At 43.6% G+C, this 18140-nt stretch overlaps 1 protein-coding gene across 7 annotated transcripts; it reads left to right on the top strand.

Annotated features, from left to right (window-relative positions):
* Positions 1-2997: 2997 nt before the first annotated feature.
* LOC107145782 (histone H4 transcription factor) lies at positions 2998-13994 on the top strand. 7 transcript variants are annotated; one of them, XM_015489744.2, is made up of 10 exons: positions 2998-3100; positions 8071-8261; positions 10320-10549; positions 10801-10912; positions 11050-11202; positions 11659-11736; positions 11823-11943; positions 12030-12168; positions 12262-12386; positions 13027-13994. In XM_015489744.2, the coding sequence occupies exons 2-10, from the start codon at positions 8081-8083 to the stop codon at positions 13442-13444; spliced, it is 1557 nt and encodes a 518-aa protein (XP_015345230.1). In that variant the 5' UTR covers positions 2998-3100; positions 8071-8080; the 3' UTR covers positions 13445-13994. The 7 variants fall into 7 exon arrangements, with proteins under 7 accessions (XP_015345230.1, XP_048651760.1, XP_048651757.1 ...); XM_048795803.1 differs by lacking the exon at positions 8071-8261 and adding an exon at positions 11428-11482 and having other exon boundaries at positions 3009-3100; positions 10320-10912; XM_048795804.1 differs by lacking the exons at positions 2998-3100; positions 8071-8261 and adding an exon at positions 11428-11482 and having other exon boundaries at positions 10520-10549.
* The last annotated feature ends 4146 nt before the right edge of the window (positions 13995-18140 follow it).

The following is an 18140-nucleotide window of genomic DNA, read 5'->3' as shown; positions in this document are numbered from 1 at the left end:
TATAGCTCGGTGGCCGAGCGCTTGCCTGGCATGCGTGAGGCACTGGGGTTGATCCTCAGTACCACATAAAAATAAACAAACAACAGCAACAACAAAAAAGACATTCTGTTCATCTACAACTACAAAAATTAAAAAAAATAACAAATCTCAGCATATGTCTGGATTATCCAGCCAAAATTGTGGCTTGTTTTCAACAGAAGCTGATTGAGGTGGAAGTAAACTATGCTAGACAACAAGACACTGCTTTAAGATGCAGAAACAGAGATTGGTCCCAGAGCAATACTGAAAGTTTGCTCTGAAACCTATGTTGAAGTTCACACAGCTCTGTAACTTAACTTTTTCTTCATGAAATTGCTAAAATAAAGCTAATGGTCATTTTCATCACTGAAAATGGAATTAAAACGAAATTGGCATTTCATGAAGCACTATTATAAATGTACTTCTGAATGAATAAAGTTGATAAAAAATATATTTTGTTATTTTTTAATTTTTTTTAGTTGTAGATGGAATACCTTTATTTTATTTATTTTTATGTGGTACTGAGGATCAAACCCAGTGCCTCGCATGTGCAAAGCAAGTGCTCTACCCCTTAGCTACAACCCCAGCCCCAGGTTATTTTTGAATTATATTTTTAAATAGGGACCAAGCACCAGGTGCAGTGGCACCTGCCTGTAGTCCTAGCAATTCAGGAGGCTGAGGCAGCAGGATCACAAATTTAAAGTCAGCCTTGGCAGTTTAGCAAGACCCTGTCTCAAAATAAATAAAATTAACAACAACAAAAAAAACAGGACTGAGGATGTAGCTCAGTGGTAAAGCACCTCTGGATTTAATCCTCAATACCACAAAATAAAAGGGCAGGGGGCAAGGTACAATTTATAATTCACTCTTGCATTGTTCAAAACAAAACTTATGCACAAACTGGACATTTTCTTTTCTCTTTTGCAGTCCTGGGGAACAAATCCAGGACCTCCCATATACTAGGCAAACATTGTACCACCACTGAGCTATACCCCAAATCATGATCCATTTTAATGCATCTCTAAACCTATTTATATTGAACATTTAATGTCTGATTATATAAATTAGGTTTATTTCTAGGTTAGAAGATATAAAAAATTATAAGGGAATAAAATATCAATCCCAATGAATGCTAAGGTATATGATTTGTACATGATTTGACATCTTTTAAATTTTTTTTCTTATTATTTAGTCATAGATGGACATAGTACCTTTATTTTATTTATTTTGTTTATGTGGTGCTGAGTGCTCAGAGATATACCCCCAATCATGATCTATTTTAATGCATCTCTAAACTTATTAAACATTTAATGGGTTTTCTGATTATATAAATTAGGCTTATTTTTAGGTTAGAAGATACAGAAAATTATGTCAATAAAATTTCAATCCCACTGAATTTTTGTAAGGTACATTATTTGACATCTTTTTTTAAATATTTATTTTTTAGTTTTTAAGTGGACACAATATCTTTATTTTACATTTATGTGGTGCTGAGGATCGAACTCAGTGTCTCAAGCATGCTAAGCAAGCACTCTCTTGAGCCATAACCCCAGCCCTATTTGACATCTTTTTAAAATTTTATTATTATTATTATTCAGTCATAAATGGACGCGGTATCTTCATTTTATTTATTTATGTGGTGCTGAGGACCAAACCCAGAGCGCGTGCAAGTCAAGCACTCTACCACTAAGCCACAACCCCCAGCCCTTATTTGACAACTTGAACTGAGTAAATTACTAAATTTCAGCCACTGGACTAAGTGATTGGGTTATAAAGGTGAAGAAAGAGACATAATCCCTGTCCCCCCTCACTGACTAGACTAGTGTAGGATGCAGTCAAATAAACAGGTAAACAAAATAATATCCATAATGTGATGGAGCTGTACTGGGAAATACAGGAAAGGACTGTCAAGGAAAACTTTGGGGTTTGAAAAGAAGTATCTTCGCTGAGACCAGAATGAGTAGTAATCAATCAAATAAGTGTGAGATGGAGAAGGGGAAGATTATTTTAGGGAGCAAAAAGAGTAGGTACAAAGCATGAAAAGTGATAGGAGGTTAGATGCGGAGAAACTGGAAAAAAAAATGTAGGGCTCAGGAGTAAGAAAGGAGGTGGAGGAGGATATGATTTGAAAGGCTTGGTTTGGTTTGGGGGCTTTGCCCTACAGATAATAGAAAGCCTTTGAGTTATTTAAAGCAGCGTGGCGACTTCATCAGATCTGTTTTTTGTTGTTGTTGTTGTTGTTGTTGTTTGTTTGTTTTTAAGATCATAGTGAGTGCTCCGTGGAGGACGCTGTGTAGCGAAGCAAGAGTGCCTGCAGTTGGGACCAGCTAGATTGACGAGAAATCTGGGCTGGACGTCGTTTATGGATTTAGGACGGAGGCTGCAAAGATAAACGGGGGCGTATTTAAGAGATCCTTGTTTTAAAAGATAAAATCCGCAGAACTTGGCAATAGACTGGGTGTGAAAAGTAAGGGGAAAATGCGGATGACTGCAAGGTTTCTGACCTGAAAGAGTGGATGGATGGTATTGTCGTTCACTGAGCCTGCAGACAAGCGAAGCAGATTTGGGGGTAAGAGAAACGGGCACAAAAATAACAATATTTAAGACAGCTAAGGATGGAGACAGGGCCATGAGTTTGCGCCGAGCGGGTGGCAGCGCTGGGCAGCTAGCCTACCACACCTCCTGGAAGTTGCCCACGCAGCCAGCTAACTAAAGCAAGGAGTCAAAGAGCAACGAGACCCCGCAGGGCACCAAGCTCGAGCACTGCGCATGCCCATTGGTGCCGCGCGCCGAGTATGCGCAATAGGGGAAATTCAGGCCCCTAGACTCCCTGGAGCCCGGGCTCTGACCCACGCTATTCTTACCCGCATCCGGTTGCTCCTCACTCCCGCCTCGACGGCGAGCACCACCCACCGTTTCCGCCCCTTCCGTGTTTTGGTGAGCACGGGTTCCGTCAGAGGCAGCGACCATTGGCTGCCAGTCTGTCCGAGGTCGGTGATTGGCTGTCGCTGGCCGTCGCTCAAACGCCCTCCGGGTAGATGGTGTGAGGTGGAGAACTGAAGAGCTCGGGAGCCGACGCTGGGTAAGTTTTGGCTCGGTGTTCCGCGGGGTTGGTGGCTCGGTGCGCTCTACTGGGGCAATTTAAGGCTAGGCTCTTCCTGAGCCTCCTAGCTGAGGCTTCCTCTTGCATCTTGGCCACGCTGTTCTGCTCTCACCTGGACCCCTCACCCCCACTCGAACCTCCCTGCTTTCTAGTCTGGGGGCTTTGCTGCCGCCAAGACTCGGTCACCGCCACCGTTTAGGGGGAAGGATTCCCGGAAGCCCGTAGGGCCGCGGGTGATATGTTTTGCCCTCCGGAAATATCTCTCCAAATTCTGCCCGTCCTTCAAGGCTTGGCCCGGGCCTCACCGCTTAGGCGAGCCTTTCCTGTTTTGTCTGCTTACGGGGGATTTCTGTCTTGATCACCCGCCTCGGGTGCTTTGTTTTGGTCGCTGTCTTCGATCTCTTCAGCCAAATTGTGAACCTTTGGGAGTTTAGGACCGGGGCCCCTCTTTTTCTTGATATCATTCATTCAATGTCTTGGTATACAACATATGTCCTCTTCAAAGATTTGCTGAAGTGTTAGGAATCCTTTGGATTGCCTTTATTGTCCTTTTACCATAATTTGTGCTTAGAACGTCTCACGTTCAGAAACGAACATACTAATAGCTAACACATATTAAGTTATCGCGGTGTGTTAGGCTAAACGTTTTAAGATCCATAGTCTAGTTTTGGAATTCAGTGAGATGCGTATAATTAGCCCCGTGCTGTACAGAAAACTGAGGCTAAAGTAACTTGCCTAAGATCATGTAGTTAGTAAATGAGCTTTATAACCAGACCTGTTGAATCCAAAACCCATGGCTGTAATATTAGTATCCTGTTTTACATTTAAGGAAATAGGTTCAGAAAAGCTAAGTGATTTGTTCAAAATAAAATAGTAATTTATAAGCTTCCTTAAACATGGCAGAAGAGTTTGGGATGTAGTAAAGTGGTTGCCTAGCATGCTTAAGGACGAGTTTGGTTCCCAGTTCTTCGAAACATTGCAAGAGCTTTTAGTAGGTATGTGCATGCCCTAAGGGTAGAACTGAATAGGGCACAGGCTTGGCTTTCTAGGAGCCTAAGCTTAACTGGAGAAAACTGACAAAATAACTACTTAATTAAATATATTTTGGGTATCGTGTATATAAGTATGTTTGTGTAGAGAGGGAATAGGATAGGAGGGTTAAAACAGGCAGATGTAGGAGGAACATGGAGTCAAACCCTTAGCTTTAAGTTGTACCATCATGCCCTAGTTTTGTGACCTTGGGGTAATTACTTAGTCTTTCTGAGCCTATTTTCTTATCTTTAAAATGGGGTAATAAGAAGCTGGACATGTGTCTCAGTGGTAGAACATTTGCTTACCATGTGTGAGACCTTGGTTTGATCCCCAATGTAGTAAAATAAAATAGGGTAATAGGTCGGGTGTGGTGGTGTACACTTGTAATCCCAGCCACTTGGGGGACTCAGGCAAGAGAATTGCAAGTTCAAAGCCAGCCTAAGCAACTTAGGGAGACCCTATCCCAAAATAGAAAAGGGCTAGAGATGTGGCTCAGTGATTAAGTGCCCCTGGTTTCAATCCATAGTACCAAAAGAAAAAAAAAGACAATAACAAAAAAAAAAAAATTAGTGCAAATAGTGCAGTAATAATAGTACCTACTTCAATAAGATTGTATTAATGAGGTTTTGTCATTGTTTTTGTAGTACTAGAGAGTGAACCCAGGGCCTGACCTACATTCTCAGCCCTTTTAACTTTAAGATAGAGCTTGCTAAGTTGTCTAGACTGGCAAACGTAAGATCCTCCTGCCTCAGTCTCTCTAGTATCTGGGATTACTGATGTGTACCACTCTCAGCTTAATGAGTTTTTATGCTTATAAAACACCTAGGACTGCTTGGCATATAGTAGATATTTAATAGACAGAACTAAATTCATTGAGACAGGAAGCTTGAACATAAATTTCTGACAGCTGGTCCAGTGCTTTCAACTAGTATACTAGTTGTTTCATTTGAATTCCTTGCCTGCAGATTCTGTCCTACATTTCCCTAGGGTAGAAATAGAAACACAGAAAAATTAGAGGCAGGGGGACAGTGAAAGGAATTGAGGAGCTTTGCTTAAGTTTCAGATTGTTCTAGATCTCTAGTTAGCCTGCCTTCTAGGTCTTTTTCACCAGTGTAAACCAGGTAGGTGTTTAGAATATTTGTGCTCAGAACTATGCTTAGCATAGTGTACATATATAGGCTGCTTGGAAGCAGCTTATTGCCCAGTTAGGTAAGCAGAAATAGAATACTTAAAAGGACCATGAGTGACCATGCGCAGCCTAAAAATAGGGTTGAAGTTTCATGGTGTTAACCCTTCCAGCTATAGAACAAAGAGGTAATAATAATTGCTGAAGGATGAGGTCATTTAGGAAGGCTTCCTGAAATGTGATCATAGCCCAGTATTTATTGAGCATCTAGGGTGTGCAAAGCTCTGAGCCTATCTGGGAATAAATGATAGTTCCTTTCCTGAACAACTGTTAACTGTAGTGGAGGCAGATGTTCCATTGCTTTGAAACAAGTGCTGCAATGAGAGTGTGTACAGAGTACTGTGGGCAGAAGAAATGGAATGTTTTGCATATACATGGATGGAATGGGAAAGAGGTCACCAAGGAAGGGACATTTGGTTCTGAAGGTTGAATAAAAGTTGCTTAGGCAGAGAGTTTTAGGAGAGTGTAGTACATTCAGGGACGATTGAATCAGAGAGGAAGAGAGGAGGAATGGATGGGTGAGGAAGCCAGAGAAGCAGTATGGTATATGGGAAAGAGCATGATCTTTGGATTGGAATTGAAGCTTTTCTACACCAAATGAAGTGAAGTGTGGAGAGAGTTCACAGAGCTCACACGCCATAGGCCCTCAATATGTGTTCCTTTCCTGGGCTGTTGAGGTAGTTAGGCCAGTGTGGGTAGAGTGGTAGGAGAGTTGGAAAGTTAGGAATTTTATTTTCTGGTTTCAGAAGGCTTTCCCTACCTTTCTTACCTCAACATTATAAAAGTAGTCAACATTTTCTCCTAATAGGGCTTCATTGTTAGTCTCTGAGCAACCCAACAATGCTGTGTTAACTCGTGTCAAGGGTGACCAGATTCTTCTCTGAGGATGAGAAAAGACTAAGTATGTCCAGAGTTTCCATCTGTCTCAGACAGGCCACGGGGAGCAATGTCCTATTCTCTTTCAGGTCTATCCTTGAGAGTAACAAGAATCAGTGAGAAGGCTGGGGTTGTGGGTCAGTGATAGAGCATTTGCCCAGCAGGTATGAGGCACTTTGATTTGTAGCACCACATAAAAATAAATAAATAAAATAAAGATATTGTGCCCATCTGCAACTAAAAAAAAGTATTAAAAAAAAAAAATCAGAGTTTCCAACAAGAAGGTGAACTTCAGGCTACAAGATCAAGGCATTTTAGCATCCTCTCTACCACTGAACTATAGCCCCAGACCTTTTTATTTTTATTATTATTATTTTTGGTACCAGGGATTGAACCCAGGATTCCTTAACTACTGAATCAGATCCCCTGCTGTTTTTATTTTTTACTTTGAAAAGGGGTCTTGCTAAGTTGCTTAGGATGTCACTGAATTTTGCCAAGGCTGGCTTTGAACTTATGATCCTCCTGCCTCAGCCTCCTGAGCCACTGGGAAAACTGGCATACCAGTGGCATGCGCCACTGAGCCTGATTGTGCCCATTTTTATTTTCATTTTGAGGCAGAGTCTCACTAAATTGTCCAGGCTGGCCTTGAATTTGTGATCCTCCTGCCTTCCCTTGTAGCTAGGATCATAGGCATGCATCAACTTTGTTTTTATTTTTCTGATACACATATTTATTATATGTCTAAGTACACCCAGCACTGTATTTTTGGTTTTCTTTTTTTTTTTTTCTTTCTTTCTTTTTTCCCCCAGGGCCTCACACATGCTAGGCAATTAATCTATCAATAAGCCACACCTCCAGTCCTCTGGGAATGGACACTAAGGATGCAGTATAAATGGCGGGTGTTAAGAGAGTGGTGGAGTCGACCATTGGGTTAGGCAAAGACAGATTATATGACACTTTAGGGGCTGGGGATGTGGCTCAAGTGGTAGCGCGCTCGCCTGGCATGCATGCGGCCCGGGTTCGATCCTCAGCACCACATACAAACAAAGATGTTATGTCCGCCGAAAATTAAAAAATAAATATTAAAATTCTCTCTCTTAAAAAAAAATGACACTTTAAAAGACTGGTTGGGGGACTTATAATATGATCCAATAAGAAATAGGGTACTTCTAAGTTCATCTGAAGGCTATATTAAATATAAAAAATATGAATTTTGGAGTCACCCTGACCTGACCTAACACACCAGTATTATGTGGCCTTGGGCAAATCAGTTAACCTCTCCTGCTCTCGGGTCCTTATCTACAAATAAGGTTAAAAACAGTGCTTGCTTACCTTACAGGGTACTGTTGCCAATTAAATGTCATAGTGCAAACAAAATGTTTAACATGGTACCTGACATGTAGTAAATAAGAAATTCAGAACAAAAAGATCTGTCATCCCCATTCTGGCCAAAGTCACATAGCTAGTAGTTAGTATGCAGTGGGGTCTGGATTTGAACTCTGGTGCTTCTCCAAGTCGCCTCTTTGAACCTAAGCATTGTTCTTCCACCCATTGGAATAATTGTTTCTTGGCTGGTTGCTCTGAAGCTTTATGAGAAAATGTCTGCTAGAGTGTTTAGCTCAGTACCTGGTACATGCTCAACAGTGTTAGTTTTTGTTCTCCCTTCCCATGAACACCAGGCAGCTTCCTGGGGTTGGAGAAACTGCTACTCCATCCTTATTGAAAAAAGCACAGTTTTCTACAGGTCACTGGCAAAACCCTCATTGATTCTCAGCAGGCTGCCTGCCCAGATATGTGTCCCCAGCAGCCTCTTGGGTGGAATCTTTGCAACTATGGATTTCTTCCTGTTCTCTAGGGTGAAGGTCATGTCGCCTCCTGGGAAAGTTCCCCGGAAAGAAAACCTGGGGCTCCAGTGTGAGTGGGGGTCCTGCTCCTTTGTGTGCTCAGCCATGGAGGAGTTCTGTGAGCACGTCACCCAGCACCTGCAGCAGCATCTGCATGGCCCTGGGGAGGAGGAGGGAGAGGAGGAAGAGGATGACCCCCTTGGTAAGGAACATAAAGGGGAAGGAGCTTAAGGACAGGTGGAAAATCTGACTTTGCTTTTCCTAGAGGGAGAGGCAGCCTGGGAAAATGCTGGTTTATTTCCCTAATTGTACTTTTTTGTTTATAAAAGCATTGTAAACTCATTTATTTAAAAAAAAAAAAAACAGCGAAAATATAGGGAATAACTCTTGTCATCCTGCCATCATGAGAAAATTACCTTTTTTTGTGTGTGCATGTTTCTGCTGGATATTGAACCCAGGGTATCGTGCATGCTAGGCAAATACTCTACCACTGAGCCACAATCTCAGCCCCAAGAGGCAGTTAGTTACTGACAGTACTTCTATTGAGCATTCTTTTTGACCTCCCTCTGCCTGTGTATATGTATATTAAATACAGATAAATGCACTTTTATATATTGATTGATTGTGTAGTACTAGGGATTGAACCCATAGGTTCTCTACCACTGGGCTATATCCCCAGCCTTTTTTATTTTTTCTTTTGAGAAAGGGTCTCATTAAGTTGCCCAGGCTGGGCTTGAACTTGCAATCTTCCTACCTCAGCCTCTGGAGTCACTGGGGTTATAGTGGTGTGCCACTGCACCTGACTGCTTTTATATTTTTAAAAAAGATTGCATTGTGTAATCTGTGGCAGGGTCTCCCTGCAATACATACACACTTTTTGAAAACTACAACCATCAGTTAGGTATATATTTTTTATGGTAACCTTGTACACAAAAATTTTGAAATTCTTGAAACAAAATACTTATTAAATGATCTCTGAAATATTTCTCTTTTATTTAAAAAAAAATGTAGTCTGCAGTCCATGTTATTGACTTCACCCCCTAATGGGTCACAGCACAGTTTGAAAGACTTTCCTACAGAAAATGTGGAAACCCCTGTAAGCCTGTAATCCCAGTGGCTTGAGACTGAGGCAGGAGACTTGCAAGTTCAAAGCCAGCTTCAGCAACCTAGTAAGGACCTAAGCAACTTAGCAAGACCCTATCTCTTAATAAAATATAAAATAGTGCTGGGGAAGTAAATCAGGGGTTGAGTCCCCCGGGGTTCAATCCCCAGTACCAAAAAAGAAAATGCTGTCTTCCCACCTCAAAATCTGTTCTCCATCAGGAGACTATGAGCTATAATAAAGTCAAATAATATTTATACAAAAGAGAAATTAGGGGATGGTTATATTTTCTGAAGTACCTACTTTCCAAAACAAGCAAATTCCTAAAAAGCTTTGAAAATAATGGTGCTTAGAGATACAAAAGAGATGGGAAGTGGGTTGGAAGAGTTGATGGGGCCTTCCTAGGCAAGGCAGATCTTCAGCAGAACAGGAGAGAAAGGAGGACTGAAGGTTTTCAAGGTTGAAAGGCCACATCTTTCTCAGGAACTGCAGAAACTGAGCAAATGCCATGCATGCCATCTGTACTTGTGGTCTCCGATTTTCTGGCATAGACCTTACACACACGGTTACCTCTATCTAGATCACATGTTTTCTTCACCTGTTTATAAATATTCGTCCTTTAGTTCTCAGCACAGGGACAATTCCCAAGACACCTCTGTATACATAAAATTATTCCTGTTTAATACTTTTATAGTACCTTCTCCCTCCCATAGCACTTATCACTAGTCACAGTTTAATATTTAGTTGTGATTATTTGATCAGTGTTCTTATTTCCTGACTGAAAGCTATGAGAGGGCAAGGACTAGCACTCTTTTTTTTTTTTTTTTAAGAGAGAGAGAATTTTTTAATATTTATTTTTCAGTTTTTGGTAGACACAGTATCTTTATTTTATTTTTATGTGGTGCTGAGAATCGAACCCAGCACCCTGCGCATGCCAGGCGAGTGCGTTACTGCTTGAGCCACATCCCCAGCCCAGGACTAGCACTCTTTTACTCGTTATATTCCCAGTGCCTGAAACATAACTGGTAGTCATTAATTACCAGTATTTGTTGAATGAACTCATGATAACTTGATCAGAGTACTACTAAGTGCCTCAGGTGGAAGGCAAGCTGAGCCTTGGAAAGTATCAGACTCTTCCTTCTAAACCCCTTTCTGCAGAGGAAGAATTCTCCTGCTTGTGGCAGGAATGTGGCTTTTGCTCTCTGGACAGTTCTGCTGACCTCATCCGCCATGTCTACTTCCACTGCTACCACACCAAGCTGAAACAGTGGGGGCTGCAGGCCTTGCAAAACCAGGCTGACCTCAGCCCCTGCATCCTGGACTTCCAGAGCCGGAACGTCATTCCTGACATCCCTGACCACTTCCTGTGTCTATGGGAACATTGTGAGGTCAGCTGGCAGTACCAGAAATAGTGGGGAGAGGAAGCTGGGGATCTTAACTCAAGATACCTTGCCTTGACTCTTTCCAGGGTGCTTTGTATTTCTGCTAGTATTTCTCTAATTCTCTGTAGTGCCTTTCCTCAGTTTCCCATCCCTACCAAGTTAATTTGGGAGAAATCTGAGAAGTCCCCCTTTGGACACATAGGGGTAAGAGTCCCTCCACCCACCCTCCGTCCTCACCCCAAGTTGCCCTGGCACAGAGCTCCTTCGACAATCCCGAGTGGTTCTATCGGCATGTGGAAGCACACAGCCTGTGCTGTGAAAACCAAGCAGTCGGCAAGGACAATCACGTGGTGCTGTGTGGCTGGAAAGGTAGGGCCACCTCTTTGCTCTGGCCTCTGCCAGAAACTTGAGGGTGCTGAGGTGCTAGGGGAGCCAGGGGTAGGACCAGTCCTGCAGATAAGCCTCAAGGGGAGGGGTGGCTAGCCTGACTAGGCCTTCCTTCCTAGGCTGTACCTGCACCTTCAAGGACCGCTGTAAGCTTCGAGAACACCTCCGTAGCCACACCCAGGAGAAGGTGGTGGCCTGCCCCACCTGCGGGGGCATGTTTGCCAACAATACCAAGTTCTTAGATCACATCCGTCGCCAGACCTCATTGGATCGTAAGCAGCCAGAGAGAAGAGGGTGGTTGCAGGCTGTTCTGCTTGGAGAGGGGTTGAGGGCATTTTCCCAGGGGAGGTGGCCACTGAAAAGATCTGTACCTTGGCTACCTCCCTATTTTGGGTTCAGGTACTTCCCATAGTCTATGATCAGACATTGTTATACAGTTATCTAAGGAGTCCTCACAACAGCCCCATGAGGTAGGCTTCTTATCCCCCTTTTTGCAGATGAGGAAACTGAGGCTCAGAGAGGTTAAATCAGTTACCTGAGATCACACAGCTAGTAAGTGGTAAAACCGGACTTCCAACTCAGGTTCTCGACTCCAAGTCCCATCCATAGCTCCCTAAGCTCCCTTTTGTTCCTTGGGTGGTTCCTTTCTGCTGGGATGGTTCCCCTCACCTCTCCATGCCTCTCCACTGCTCTGCATAGTCCCTCTCTCTTCTGCTCACCCCACCCAGAGCAGCGCTTCCAGTGTTCTCACTGTTCCAAGAGATTTGCCACAGAGCGGCTATTGAGGGACCACATGCGCAACCATGGTGAGTGGCCTGCCGCCCCAACCTCCCTGCCTGCTCTACAAGTTTCTAGAGTCCTCAAATCTCAGCCTCCTCTCTGTTTCTCTCAGTGAATCACTATAAGTGCCCTCTGTGTGACATGACCTGCCCGCTGCCTTCCTCTCTCCGCAATCACATGCGCTTTCGCCACAGTGAGGACCGGCCTTTTAAATGTGATTGTTGTGACTACAGGTAAGAGGAACTAGGGGCCAGAAAAAAAAGAGCTAATTTTCCATGGTCTCCCACGCCCTTCAACCCCTTCTGACTTCTCCTGGCAGCTGCAAGAATCTGATTGACCTGCGAAAGCACCTGGACACCCACAGCAAGGAGCCAGCCTACAGGTGTGATTTTGAGAACTGCAGCTTCAGTGCCCGGTCCCTCTGCTCTATCAAGTCCCATTACCGCAAAGTGCATGAAGTGAGTGGGGCTGTTGGTGGGAAAGGGTTAGGAGCAGTGTGAGGGAACCTGGGGTGAAGAACTAGCCTCATTTCTCCCTCCCCTCCCCGTCAGGGAGACTCAGAGCCAAGGTACAAATGTCATGTGTGTGACAAATGTTTTACTCGTGGCAACAACCTCACTGTGCACCTTCGCAAGAAGCACCAGTTCAAGTGGCCCTCAGGACACCCCCGTTTTCGGTATGTCTTTTAACTCCCACCCCACATTCACATTTTTTTCATATATTTTCTTTTTTTATTTTATTTATATTTTGGTGGTGCTGGGGATTGAACCCAGGGCCTTGTGCATGCAAGGCAAGCACTCTGCCAACTGAGCTGTATCCCCAGCTCTTCATACATTTTCCAACAAGTTAAAAACCTTGAATTTGTTGGTTTGTTGATGTGTACCATCTGGGCTAGATGTTAGGCTAGATCCTGAGAATAGAGGTGGAGCAAAGATTGTTTTTCTGACTTTTTTTTTTTTTTAATCTAAGGCACAGTGCCAAACCCACCAAATGGTACATAATGTCCTGTGACCAGAACTAGTGTTAGAACCTAAGGATCTTGACCCTTAGCTCCATGGTCTTCTCATAAACCCTTTGATGCTCCTGCCCTTTCATATAGGTGTCTCTCTCTGTCTCTCAGATTGGGTTTCTATATAAAATTTTTAATTTGGGGTAACAATTCTTCCCTTTTGTTTTTACTTTTACATAGTCCAATTTTTGACCTTTTGTCCTATCACTTTGAATCCTAGGACTTCCATCCCTCATGTCTGTCTCTTAACTTGCCAATATCCAGGCCATTTGCATCTTGCCTGTCTTTGCTGCTTCTCTTTCATCAGGTACAAGGAACATGAAGATGGCTACATGCGGCTGCAGCTGGTTCGCTATGAAAGTGTAGAGCTGACACAGCAACTACTGAGGCAGCCCCAAGAGGGATCAGGCCTGGGAGCATCACTGAATGAGAGCAGTCTGCAGGGCATCATTCTTGAAACAGTGCTGGAGGAGCCAGGACTTAAGGAAGAAGTGGAAGACCAGGGTGGGGGCAGCGAGGGGACAGCCCTCTCAGCCTCTCAGGACACCCCCAGCCCTGTCATCCACGTGGTGAATCAGACCAATGCCCAGGGCCAGCGAGAGATTGTCTACTATGTGCTGTCAGAAGCCCCAGGAGAGCCCCCCCCAACTCCTGAACCATCCTCAGTGGGCATCATGGAAAAGCTCCAAGGAATAGCTGAGGAGCCGGAGGTCCAGATGGTCTGAATGCTTCAGAGCCTACCCATTCCTACCCTGGGCCTTAGGGTTTGAGCCAGAAAGGTGGCAGTGTCCCTAGTGGGCAGTCCTTGCCAGTGGATGCCTTTAGGAGTGGTGCTGAGAGTAGTGTGGTCCCATCTGGCCCAGGCTTGCATCATTTTGCAGACTAAGGACTTCATTTTTTTTGCCACACTGAATTTTATAGGGCATCCTGGGGAGTTTGGATTCTTTGAGGGGATCCTGGATGGGTGTGTTCTTTACAGCAGCTGTTATCAGGCTTAACCATTGAGCCCTTCAACATGCTGGACCTTGATTAAAATCCTTAGCTCACATCCATTCCCATATTTAGGAGTCCTTAGGCCCAGGGATGGTGAGTGAGTGGTCCTACACGGACCCTTTCCTCACCATCAGCTAAAACATTGAGATCCAGGCAGCCATTTTCCTCTTAAAAGTTCCTCCTACACCCCAGGGACATTTGTGGTTATCCTCAGGGACAGGATTGGAGGCACTGAATATGTGACACTTGCTTTTGATAATAAAAGAAACACTTGGGCTGTTACTCATTTCTTCTTCATTAGGTAATGAGGAGATAAGCTGCCAAAGAGGAGCTGAGTAATTGCGCTTCCTCCCCTTTTAGTGACTCGTGGTTTGTTTAACAGTCATCTGTTGTTCTCCTTTGGTGGAATTTGTCCATTTCTTTTTAGAGCACTTGTCAGCTCCATGGAGGCCTCAGACACTTGACCATGAATGTAGATCTATCAAATGGATAAGAATGGGGCTCACCTAGGAAGGTAGAGCTACCAGGGCTGTACTCTTAGTCCTAATTGGAACCCCTGTTCCTCTTGGATAGGGTTTTTCACCTGTGGGACTGCTAAGGAAGCTTGGAAGAGGGTGGATTGGGATGCCTCCCAGGGAATGAATGCCAAGTACTCAAGGGGTCCAGGAACCAAATTAGAAAATTGTGCATCTGGCTGGGCATGGTGGTGCACATCTGTAATCCCAGCATCTCGGAGGCTGAGGCAGGAGGATCAAAAGTTTGAGGCTAACCTCAGCAGCTAAGCAAGGCCCTGAGCAACTTAGTGAGATCCCCATCTCAAAAAGAAAAAGAAAATTAAAAGGGCTGGGAGCCAGGCTCAGTGGAGCATTCCTGTAATCCCAGCAGCTCAGGAGAATCACAAATTCAAAGCCAGCCTCAGCAAAATCAAGGTGCTAAGCAACTCAGACATAATAGGGCTGGGGATGTGGCTCAGTGGTCGAGTGCCCCTGAGTTCAATCCCTCATACCCCCTTCCTCCTCCCAAAAAAAGGGCTGGGGATGTGACTCAGTGGTTAAGTGCCTCTGGGTTCAATCCCAAATACCTTAAAGTAAGAAAAGACAGTTGTGCCTTGATACATTTTCCTGGGGAAAAGATGTTTTTCATTAGATTCTCAAAGAGGTTGAAACCTTACAAAATAATGATTTCGTATCCATGTTCAGTCACTCCTCAGCACTCTGTTCCATTTTTGTGGTCTCTACCGTCTGGAGAGGTCAAGGAAATACTCTCAAGAGGTCTTGGATGAATAGTAAGCTGCCCAAAAAAGATTTCTGGGGGGCTGTGGCTGTGGCTCAGTGGTAGAGCGCTTGCCCAGCATTCATGAGGCACTGGGTTTGATCCTCAGCACCACATAAAAAACAAAGGCACTCATCCATCTATATCTATAAAAAAATAATTAAGGAAAAAAGATTTCTGGGCCTATTTTCTATTTATGTGGAACTAGGGGGTTAAGCTCCGCTCCAAGATACTCCACTACTGAGCTGTCTCCACCTCTTCTTTAATTGAGCCAGGGTCTCACTAAATTGCCTAGGCTGACCCGAACTTGCAATCTTCCTGTCTCAGCCTCTTGAGTAGGTAGGTGGGTGTGCACCACTGCATGGCTTATGGTTCTATTTTAAAGGACCTAATCTGCTGGGTGCTCTGGTTCATGCCTGTAATCCCAGCAACTCAGGAAGCTAAGGCAGGAGGATTGCAAGTTCAAGGCCAGTCTCAGAAACTTAGGCCCTAAGCAATTTAGACCTTGACTCAAAATATAAAAACGGTTGAGGATGTAGCCTAATCGTGAAATGCCCCTGCATTCAATCCTCAGTACCAAATAAACAAAGGATCTAATCTAATTCTCACTACAAAACTGCCTGATACAGCCATAATTAGAAAAGAATATTAATTCTGTCATCCATTTGCTGAGTTTCCACTATAGTCCAAGCACGTGTGCTAAGGGTACAAAGATGAATAAAACCCAGGACCCTCCCACCCCCACCCCGAAGGGACTTGCTGTACAGAGACAAGGAAGCACTAGGTAAGCAGAGTGATAGAAACTGATATTTAGAAGGCTCAAAATCAGTAGAGGTTGGGAATGTAATTCAGTGGTAGAAAGTGTATGTGAGGCCCTGGTTTGATCCCCAGCACTACACAAAAGAGCACAGACACAAACATTGGAATAGACAGTATTGCCTGGGCAAAAGATTAGGGAACAGGAAAGGCTTTACCCAGAAAGAGACTTCCTCCTGACCAAGACCAAATTAAGACTTCAAAAGACAGTCCTGAAAAGATTATGGTGACCCACATTTCATCTGTATAATTCAAACAAAACATTAAGCCATGAATTATATAATATCTGAATATTTGAGTAGATACCCTGTCTTATACTTTCTTAAAGGTGTCAGGCAGGGAGCTTAGGAGTTGGAAGCTGGTGCCTGTTTCATCCTACTTGGGGCAAGTCCACAATCAGAGAAGGGCACTGAAGTGCTAAGTATATATGAAAGAGAAGTGATTCTCCAAGGTGAGAAGAGAGGACTAGTTAATAAGGAATAAGTTATTCCAAACCTGTGAGATTATGACAGTGAATATGGGCACTTAATGAATGTTAAATGGATGAATGAATTTTGCTCAAGATTGGGAAGTGAATGAGGAACATACCCATTCCCTGTACAGTAGCAGAAGGAGTTAAGGCTGAGATGGAAAGGTAGGGGAGATTGTGAAAACTCCATATTATGCTAAATAGCTTGGATTTCTTGGTTAGGAAAGAAATATGGAGGGCAAGTAAATAAATAAAACTTGGAAAGGAATGGGAATATCTCTGTCCCCATGGAGCTTAGGGTTAAGTTCCCAAGGGGAAGGGACTGGAGTATATTTGAGGGTCGAGGAGAAAAAGCCAGCGAGATTTAGAAAATACAAGAGAAGGAATATTTGATAGAGTAAGATGCTAGATTTTGAGTGAAAAAGAAACAGAGAGGAAAAAGATAATACTTGGAAAGGACTGAAGATTCTCCCTTGAGAAAGAAGAAGGGAAGAATGAAAGTGGGCATAGATTTAGTTTGTAGGAGGTGTGAGTGGAATGTCAAGCTTGGCGGTCTCTTTTTTCTTGATAAATTAAAGTTATCAAGGGGTAATGTGTTGGATTAAGAAGATTATAAGAAATGTCAACTTTCAGAAATGCTATTAAAAGATGAGTGCTGGGTATGGTGGTGCACACCTGTAATACCAGCAATCTGGGAGACTGAGCAGCAGGACCACAAGATTGAGGTCAACGTGGGCAACTTAGACTCTGTCTCAAAATAGAAAATAGAAAAAGGGCCAGGGTTGTACCTCAGTGGTAGAATGCTCCTAGGTTCACTAGCATCAAAGAAACAAAAAAGTATAGAAATAGGCGGGGCATAGTAGCACACACCTCTAATCCCAGCTAGCTACTCAGGAAGCTGAGGCAGGATCACAAGTTTGAGGTAAGCTTGGGCAACTTAACAAGACCATATCTCAAAAATTTTGAAAGGGCTAGGGGTGTAGCTCAGTACTAGAGCACTTGCCTAGCATGTATGAAGCCCTGGGGTTCAATTCCCAGTACCAAAAAAAAAAAAAGAGAGAGAGAGAGAGAAAGAAAGATATAGAAGTAAGACCACCCAAAGACCCAGCTAAGACTGAAAAACAAGATGAGGCAGTGGCAACCTCAAAACAACCATATGACTTCTTGGCAGCAGGTACTAGCATCTTTGAAACAAAATAGAAGATACACTACAAGGTAGATCTATAGCAGTGGACAGGGCATGGATTATTACATGGTCCCAAGGAGCTGGGCAATAGAGTAGCTGGAGAGGGATCATGAAGTCCAAACTGGACAGGGAATGTCTGGGAGACTGAAAGGTAGTAGTTAGAACCAAAGCATGGGAGGTTTCAAAAGGCTTCTAAAGCTTAGCAGGTAGAAAGGAAAGTTCATGGTCAGAAATCAGACTTTTTTTTTTTAATTTTTTTAGAGAGAGAGAGAGAGAGAGAGAGAGAGAGAGAGATTTTAATATTTATTTCTTTTTTAGTTCTCGGCAGACACAACATCTTTTGTTTGTATGTGGTGCTGAGGATCGAACCCGGGCCACACACATGCCAGGCGAGCGCACTACCGCTTGAGCCAAATCTCCAGCCCAAAAATCAGACATTTTAAAATGGAGCTATTTAGGGTCCAAAGGATGACCACAGGGGAGGTAAGCTGCTAAGTGAGACAGGGGTCACTGGAGTAGAAGAGACCAAGGGAAATAAGGCATTTTGAACACCTACTAGCAGTGCCCTGTCTCATCAGCCCTGTATTAGGGGAAGGGCAATAGGCCATAGAGCAAAGCTGGGTGGGAAAACGCCTGATTTAAGGCTTGTTCCCCCACCCCCCAAAAAAAAAAAAAAAAAAAAAAA

Source organism: Marmota marmota, unplaced genomic scaffold (genome assembly GCF_001458135.2).
Source record: "Marmota marmota marmota unplaced genomic scaffold, marMar, whole genome shotgun sequence".
Lineage (NCBI taxonomy): Eukaryota > Metazoa > Chordata > Mammalia > Rodentia > Sciuridae > Marmota > Marmota marmota.
Note: the sequence above shows the minus strand (reverse complement) of the source record. Positions and strands in the feature narration are given on the sequence as shown.